The 9,396-nt window shown below is 49.0% G+C and overlaps 1 protein-coding gene across 1 annotated transcript in view; it reads right to left on the reverse strand.

Moving 5' to 3' along the window:
• LOC140223192 (uncharacterized) overlaps positions 1-8,994 on the reverse strand; it is a 34,881-nt gene extending 25,887 nt beyond the window's left edge. The window contains exon 1 of the mRNA XM_072294737.1: positions 3,653-8,994. Within this exon, the coding sequence (XP_072150838.1) occupies positions 3,653-7,316 (3,664 nt within the window). The 5' untranslated portion in view covers positions 7,317-8,994. The remainder of the gene's footprint in view (positions 1-3,652) is intronic.
• Positions 8,995-9,396: the final 402 nt, after the last annotated feature.

The raw sequence follows: 9,396 nt of genomic DNA on the forward strand, positions 1-9,396 counted from the left end.
AACTCCTCCGACCCCCGCCACTCCGCCCCGTCGCCGGCCGCGACCGGATGGATTCCCACGCCCCCCTTCCCCAATCGCAGCGGAAGCCTCTCTGCAATCCTTTCTGCAGCGCCTTGCAGCTCGCGCCCATCATCACCTCGCTGGACCCCCGGCTGCAAGGCCCGATGCCTCCCGGCTTTTCTGCCGCCCTCCACAGTCGCACCGCCCCAAATGCGCTACGTGACGATTCCTCCTTCGTGAACCCCGACCCTGGTCACGACAGCTCCTTTTCCGCCTTGCCAGAACTGTGCCCCAGCAATGCCGCTGTTTCACGCTCGCCCGTGCAGTAGCAGCCCGCCTGTCTTCTCACCTGTGCAACCTCGCTCACAGCGGCGTTCCCCCTGTAACACCCATCAGATCCGCCACACGACGACGGCCGCCTCCTCCAAATCGCAACCACCGGCAAAACCGCGCTTGTGCCGCCCTGTCTCCAGTGTCCAATGGCCGAAGGTGTCATCCCCGAAGTCCTGTTCCGCCGCCCATCGTTGCTCAATCACCGCCATGGCAGCGCACTCCATCTCTTTTCTTCCCGGTCTTTGCGCTGCTCCAACTCTCTCCCTTCCGTGGCGCTATAAAAGGGGATGCCAGAGTCCCACCGGAGTTCCTTCGCAATCGTTGCCTTACCGCCATTCCTCTGTTTTGTGCTCGAGCGTTGCCACCTAAGTTCCTGAGGAACTCTCCTCTCCGCTCAACACCCGCCCTTCCCAATCCACCCAGCCGCTTGCTCCTCCGCGCTGTGCTAGAGCTTGCTTGTTGTCCACAAGAAGCACCGCCGCCGCTGGAGCACCGCTGGACATCGCCGCTGCCCAAGTCTTAGTGCTTCAATCCTTCCGCCCAAGTCTGCTCCTTCCCAACCCCAAGCTTCACCTATAAACCAAAGGTAAGTTCCTGACCCCTTTTCCGCCTCGCCCGACCCTGTCAGTCTGCCCGACCCCTTTTCCGCCTCGCCCGACCCTACTAGTCCGCCCGACCCTTTTCCATCTCGCCCGACCCTGTCTGTTCGCCCGACCCCTTTTCCGTCTCGCCCAACCCTGTCTGTTCGTCCGACCCCTTTTCCGTCTCGCCCGACCCTGTCTGTTCGTCCGACCCCTTTATCCGTCTCGCCCAACCCTGTTTGTTCGTCCGACCCCTTTTTCTGCCTCGCCCGAGGACTCGGATGTATCCTTTTCCTTGACCCGAGGGTATATGTGTGAAAATCAGGGACTTCTCTGCGCTAAGTCTAAGGACCCCCAGCATAGCTATTCCTCTAGTCTAAGGGTCAGATCATAAGTTTCTTCCCATCTGACCCTTTTATCTTGCTCTCCACCAACCCAAGTACACTTCCCCACCTATTCTGTAGCTTTGCTACCAGCGTCCGAGCTTTAACTGCAAGCGTTGTTGATTTAACCGTCTCAGTGCTAACTCCTGCTTTTGCATTCGTGTAGAGTTGCATCTCGTTGACGGCGTCTACGAGCTGTACCCGGCGCCCGAAGACGGAGCTGTAGCCGAGCTACCGCTCCCAGAAGCCGAAGCCGCCCCAGCAGAAGACCAGTTCCCTTCCTTCTCGCTTGAAGGCAAGCCCCGGAGCATAAACCCCAATTTCCTAAACTCGCACATGCTTTCTTCATCATGTTTGTGCATTTACGTATAGGAGTAGTTTGCAACCGTAGATGCATGATGTAGTTCCTTTGATCTGAACACTAGTTTGTTGGACCGAGTAGTTGCTATGCTTAAATAGGGAATCAATAAAAGTTGAGTGATTTCCTGTCACTCACGAGTTATAGGAGTTGGTTGTTTCTCCTTCTGTTACAACTATAAGGACGTTGGACGGGGCAGGGTTGTGGTTAAGTCTTTTGGTGGTCGGCTGATCACCCCGTCTGTCTATGGAATCTGTTAAGGCCCGACAGTGGTGGTGTTCGTGATCAAGTGTTTGAAAGTACTAACCTCATACTCAGTATGGGATGGGGAAGCCTAGTACCGGATTGAACCTAGACGTGAGCGGCCACCCCATTGTCCTTGGAACGGAGTTCCCCTGCGGCCGCACGTGGTGGCAAGTGTGGTCACAGAACGGCAGAGGCTGGGTCTGTGGAACCTTGCACCAAAGGAAATGGGCCCGACATGGGTGAGGAAATTGATGGGGAAGGCCGACACAGGAAGCGACCCTCGGTGGTGCGCGGATGACGTGAGGTTAGGTTCACCATGTGATAGAGTCGGAGTGCCCGATCTTTCGGTGAGTGGAGATAAATTCGACTTGGTGGAAGTAGACCCTCACGATCCGACTACGACGAGCGAACCCGAAGCGCCAATGCAATCGCTGAACCAACTCCCGATGGTTACCAACCTCGCTGGTGCGAGATCAGCCTGATCACGAAGATCGATTCCTGTCCGCAATCGAAGAACGAACAAGAAAGAGAGGCGAGCAATCTAAATATCACTCGAAGGTGGAGTTCTGAATCACAAGGACAGCGCGTATTTGCGCGTGTTCAAGAGTAGCTAAAGCTATATGTAAAACAAAACTCAAGTCGTAAACAAAAAGGACTCGGACTAAATAAAGGGGGCGCAGCCCCTGGAGTCCGAAGGGGTCACGGCGCCCAACCCTAGGCGCCCCACCTGGGCTGCCCTGTTGGGCCATCTTCTTATTCCGATGGGCCTTCGTTCCTTAACAGCATGATGAAGTTTAATTCTCTCGCACGGGCTCGAGTGATTGGCCCAACTGGATGAGCAACTGTAGGCGCCTGAGGTGGAGGAGCAACTGGAGGCGCCTGAGGTGCTGCTGGTGTAGATGTACTCGTGGTGTCCTCATCATCCTCCCCTTCTTGAACTGAAGTCGTCCTCGACGGCAACTCCTCATCTTCGCCCACATATGGTTTCAAATCTGCAACATTAAAACTCGTGGAAACACCAAACTCCGCAGGCAGGTCAAGGATATAAGCATTATCATTAATCTTGGTTAGCACTTTAAAAGGACCAGCAGCACGTGGCATCAATTTAGAACGACGTAAGGTAGGAAAACGATCCTTCCTCAAATGCAACCAAACCAGATCACCCGGTGCAAAAGTAACATGTTTTCTCCCTTTACTACCCGCAACCTGATATTTAGCATTAGCAGCAGCAATGTTTTGTTGAGTTTGCTCATGCAAGCTAATCATTTGATCAACATGTGCAGCGGCATCTATGTGTGGGGTGTCCTCGGCATCAAGTGCAAACAAATCAATAGGCGCCCGAGGAATATAACCATAAACAACTTGAAAAGGACACATCTTTGTAGAAGAATGCGTTGCATGATTATAAGCAAACTCAACATGAGGCAAGCAATCTTCCCAACGTTTCAAGTGTTTATCTAAAACAGCCCTAAGCATAGTGGACAAGGTTCGATTAACCACCTCAGTTTGTCCATCAGTCTGAGGGTGACAAGTGGTGCTAAACAACAATTTAGTTCCCATTTTATTCCATAGTGATCTCCAAAAATGACTGAGAAACTTAGCATCACGATCAGAGACTATTGTATTTGGAATACCATGCAAACGAATAATCTCGCGAAAGAACAATTCAGCAACATTGCTAGCATCATCAGTCTTATGACAAGGTATAAAATGAGCCATTTTGGAGAAATGATCAACAACCACAAAAATACTGTCCCTCCCCTTCTTAGTTCTAGGCAATCCCAAAACAAAGTCCATAGAAATATCAAGCCAAGGGAAAGTAGGAACAGGCAAAGGCATGTACAAACCATGGTTGTTTAATCGTGACTTAGCTTTCTGGCAAGTAGTGCAGCGGGCAACAAGGCGCTCAACATCAGCGCGCATCCGGGGCCAAAAGAAGTGGGCAGCCAGCACTTCATGCGTCTTGTAGACGCCAAAGTGCCCCATGAGACCGCCTCCATGCGCTTCCTGTAACAACAAACGACGAACCGAGCTAGCTGGAACACACAGCTTGTGAGCGCGAAACAGGAACCCGTCCTGGATGTGAAATTTGCCCCATGGTTTGCCATGAATACAGTGGGCGAAAGCATCTTTAAAATCAGCATCATCCACATATTGATCCTTCACAGTTTGCAAGCCAAAGATTTTAAAATCTAACTGTGACAGCATGGTATAGCGACGAGACAAAGCATCAGCAATGACATTTTCCTTCCCGCTCTTGTGTTTAATAATGTAAGGGAAAGACTCAATGAATTCTACCCATTTAGCATGACGACGGTTCAGGTTTGTTTGGGTACGAATATGTTTTAAAGCCTCATGATCAGAATGAATTATAAACTCGCGATGCCAAAGGTAGTGCTGCCAAGTATGCAAAGTGCGCACTAAAGCATAAAGCTCCTTATCATAAGTAGAATAATTCAAGCTAGCACCACTTAATTTCTCACTAAAGTAAGCAACCGGTTTTCCTTCTTGTAACAAAACAGCACCTAGCCCAATACCGCTAGCATCGCATTCAAGCTCAAACACTTTAGTAAAATCAGGCAACTGCAAGAGAGGAGCATTGGTTAACTTATCTTTCAAGGTGCTGAACGCAACCTCTTGCGAATCACTCCAAGCAAAGGGAACATCCTTCTTTGTAAGCTCATGTAGAGGCGCTGCAATGGAGCTAAAATCACGAACAAACCGGCGGTAGAAACCTGCAAGGCCAAGAAAGCTTCGAATTTGTGTGACCGTCGTCGGTGTAGGCCACTCCCGAATGGCATCAATCTTGCTGCTATCCACCTCAATGCCCTGTGGAGTAACAACATAGCCAAGAAACGAGACACGTTGTGTGCAAAACATGCATTTTTCGAGGTTAGCAAATAAATGGGCCGCACGCAATGCATCAAAAACAGCACGCAAATGTTCTAAATGCTCTTCCATAGACTTGCTGTAAATGAGGATATCATCAAAATAGACAACTACAAACAATCCGATGAAGGGCCTCAGAACTTCATTCATCAAACGCATAAATGTGCTGGGAGCATTTGTCAAACCAAACGGCATAACCAACCATTCATATAACCCAAATTTCGTTTTAAAAGCCGTTTTCCATTCATCACCTAATTTCATGCGAATCTGATGGTAGCCACTACGCAAATCAATCTTAGTGAAAATAATGGCACCACTAAGCTCATCTAGCATATCATCAAGGCGTGGTATAGGGTATCGGTAGCGAATGGTAATGTTATTAATAGCACGACAGTCTACACACATACGCCATGAGCCATCTTTCTTTGGAACAAGTAACACAGGAACGGAGCAAGGGCTAAGAGACTCACGAATATAACCCTTGTCAAGCAACGCCTGTACCTGGCGCTGGATTTCCTTCGTCTCATCCGGATTTGTACGGTACGGTGCGCGGTTCGGAAGCTGTGCGCCGGGAATGAGGTCGATCTGGTGCTCAATGCCACGAAGTGGTGGAAGTCCCGGTGGCAAATCTTTTGGAAAGACATCAGCGTACTCCTGCAAAATGTTAGCAACCGCAGGGGGAATATCCAAAGATGGTGCATCATCAAGTGAAACGAGCACACTAGAGCATATAAGGACATAGCATGGCAAAGGAGCATCGCGTAACTCATCAAAATCAGCACGTGTGGCAAGCAAAACAGGAGCATTCAACTTGATTTCAGAATTAAGAGATGTCGATGGTTCAAGTTGTTTAGCAGTTTTCGCAGCTCTAGCAAGATCATCTTTAAGAATTTGTTCAGGTGTCATTGGATGTATAATTATTTGCTGACCCTTAAACATGAAAGAATAGTGATTTGAACGACCATGATGCAAGCTATCAGTATCATATTGCCAAGGTCGCCCAAGTAACAGAGAGCATGCTTCCATGGGAATAACATCACAATCGACAAAATCAGAATAAGCACCCATGGAGAAAGGAACACGGACTGATCGAGTAATTCTAATTTTCCCACCATCATTAAGCCATTGAATGTGATATGGATGTGGATGCTTACGAGTGGGTAAAGACAACTTTTCAACCAGCGTGGTACTCGCCAAATTGTTGCAGCTGCCGCTGTCGATGATGATGCGAATCGACCGCTCCTGCACAACGCCCTTGGTATGGAAAAGAGTGTGTCGCTGATTCTTCTCGGACGGTGCGACCTGTGTACTAAGAACACGCTGCACAACAAGACTTTCATACCTATCGGCGTCACCCGGGTTGACATGTACCTCCATAGCTGCATGGTCAGTGGCAAGCATCGCATGTCGAGTATCTTCAGAATCACTAGCGGAAGAGTACTCACCATCATCACGAAGAAGCAAAGTGCGCTTGTTCGGACAGTCCCGAATCACATGGCCAAATCCTTTGCAACGATGACACTGAATATCCCGTGTACGGCCTGTGGGAGGGGCGGCGCCTGTGGAAGGGGCAGCGCTTGCAGGTTTGGCCGTTCGCTCGCGCGGTGTAGTGGTGGGCGTGGGTGGCGCAGGGAGAGCGGGTGCGGAGTTGGATGTCGAGCTTCTTCCTGCAAAAGAGTTAGAATATGTCTTCGAGCGGCGTCCCTGCACTTCACGTTCAGCTTTGCAAGCATATTCAAATAATGTTGTCATATCTGTGTAGTCCTTATAATCAAGTATATCCTGAATTTCGCGGTTCAAACCACCACGAAAACGTGCCATAGCAGCATCAGTTTCCTCCAATAACCCACAACGAATCATGCCTATTTGTAATTCCTGGAAATATTCCTCAACAGATTTGGAACCTTGCTGAAAACGTTGCATTTTATTAAGCAAATCGCGAGCATAATAAGAAGGCACAAATCTGTGGCGCATAGCAGTTTTTAATTGCTCCCAAGTGGTTGGAATGGTATTGGGATGTTTGTGTTTATATTCACGCCACCAAATTAAAGCAAAATCAGTAAATTCACTAATAGCAGCTTTAACTTGAGAATTAGCAAGAATATCATGGCATGAAAATTTCTGTTCAACTTCTAATTCCCAATCAAGATATGCAGCAGGATCATATTTGCCATTAAAAGGTGGGATTTTAAATTTAATCTTGGAAAAGGAATCATTACCACCGGAACGGCGTGGCACGCGGCGGGCACGGCCTCGGCGGTCGCCATCGTCCTGGTCCGAGTCACCACCATAACCCTGCTGCAACTCTGCGACTGTAGTGTGCAATGCATCGAGTCTTGCCACAACTGAGTCGAGTGTGGCCTTAGCGGCCGTCTGTGCAAGGTCGAGCTGATCACACCGCTCGGTCGTCGAGGAGATCGTCGAGTCCAGCCGTTCATGAATCGTCTGAATGTCGGTGACAAGCCCTTCAACTTGCGCCCGTATGCCCTGCAGCTGGTTAGCCCCCGCGTCGACATCATCTGCCATGGTTAGCGCAAAGACAAGAACACAAGCGACGACAAAATAGGGGTGTAACAGCTCACAAGGCGCTCACACTAGTGCTGTTATCAAATTCTTATCCGTTCTTACCACGCACACAGGGGCGAACTGCAACCAACCGGTGGAACTCACGAAAGATTGGAGGAGCGATTGCCTGGAGAAACAAAATATGCTCGTCGTAGAACTATGTGGAGTTCTGGGAAGGCTGCACTCAAATGAAGGATTAGCACAATCAAACAATAATGCAAAGTTGAAAGATAGTGCCAAACACGTAACAAGAGTTGCTGGTAACAAGGAAAAATCGAAAGAACAGAGGCAAGGTGGAGAGGGCGCACCTCTTTTTTTTTTTATTTCTGTTTTTTTTTTTCACAGAGGGTGCCCCAAAACTGATAATATGAACACAGAGGATCTCAAATATCAAATGGCGGCACTCTCTCTCTCTCTCTCTCTCTAGAGTAAGGCGGACCTCAGAATAATAAAGGACCAAGAAAGAGAGATACGGATGTGAAAGGCTGGCACGGAATGCGTGGGGGAGGGGGGAATTAACACCAGAGAGTCGTGACCCAGGAGGAGTCACGGCGCGCGCAAAGGGAGGTTCCACCGAAACAAATCCGAATCACCTTCCTTCTCCCTGTTGGATTCTTCTTCGTCTTTTTTTTGTTTTTGCTTCTTTCCTTTTTTTTTTTTTGCACTTTCCTTTTTTTTTTGATTGCTTTCGATCTTTTTTTTTTGACAGGGGAGGGGCGATCGGAGTAGTGGGATGGCGCGGCGCGGTTGTCGCGGGGGGAGGTGCGGTGGGCGCGGCTGGTAGGGTTGGCAAGTAGCGGAACGGCGGCGGCGGCGAAAACTAGGGTTAGATGAAAAACGAGAAACAAAAGATTAAACACAAGTAACCAGCAACAATTGAACGAGTAGGCACACAAATTCAACAAAGACACTTATTGAAAGAATGTGCGAGGCTAAACGGTTGCTGGGACAAAGGATCTAACCTGAAAAAATTTGTTTTGGTTTTTGTGGACTGTAGGAAGGGAAAAACACTCGGTAAAACTCACCGATCAACCTGGAAAGCTGATACCACTTGATAGAGTCGGAGTGCCCGATCTTTCGGTGAGTGGAGATAAATTCGACTTGGTGGAAGTAGACCCTCACGATCCAACTACGACGAGCGAACCCGAAGCGCCAATGCAATCGCTGAACCAACTCCCGATGGTTACCAACCTCGCTGGTGCGAGATCAGCCTGATCACGAAGATCGATTCCTGTCCGCAATCGAAGAACGAACAAGAAAGAGAGGCGAGCAATCTAAATATCACTCGAAGGTGGAGTTCTGAATCACAAGGACAGCGCGTATTTGCGCGTGTTCAAGAGTAGCTAAAGCTATATGTAAAACAAAACTCAAGTCGTAAACAAAAAGGACTCGGACTAAATAAAGGGGGCGCAGCCCCTGGAGTCCGAAGGGGTCACGGCGCCCAACCCTAGGCGCCCCACCTGGGCTGCCCTGTTGGGCCATCTTCTTATTCCGATGGGCCTTCGTTCCTTAACAGCATGATGAAGTTTAATTCTCTCGCACGGGCTCGAGTGATTGGCCCAACTGGATGAGCAACTGTAGGCGCCTGAGGTGGAGGAGCAACTGGAGGCGCCTGAGGTGCTGCTGGTGTAGATGTACTCGTGGTGTCCTCATCACCATGCATGGTTAAAGAACTCGAATTGATTCATCTGCCTCTCACAGTTTGAGACTGCTTGATCGCTATGCTACACTGAGTAATAAAGGAATCTGATGATGACATGGTCTTGATGATGTTTATATACCCTTTTGGTTTGATCTATGTTGCTTAGAATAAGTTGCCGACTTAGACCGGTTAATGAACTTAGAATCTGAGCTAAAACTTTGAAAATAAGGATCTACTTAGTGCTTTTGGCAAACAAACCCCTCAGCCAAAGAGCCTTGCATGTCTAGAAGTGGTGGAGTAGTTTTACTCCCGGTCGGTTAAGTCTTGTTGAGCTTAGTAGCTCAGCCTTGTTTGTGGCTTTCTTTTCAGATGAAGTCGCAGCTCCTGAGTCTGCTCCGG

Source organism: Setaria viridis, chromosome 6 (genome assembly GCF_005286985.2).
Source record: "Setaria viridis chromosome 6, Setaria_viridis_v4.0, whole genome shotgun sequence".
Lineage (NCBI taxonomy): Eukaryota > Viridiplantae > Streptophyta > Magnoliopsida > Poales > Poaceae > Setaria > Setaria viridis.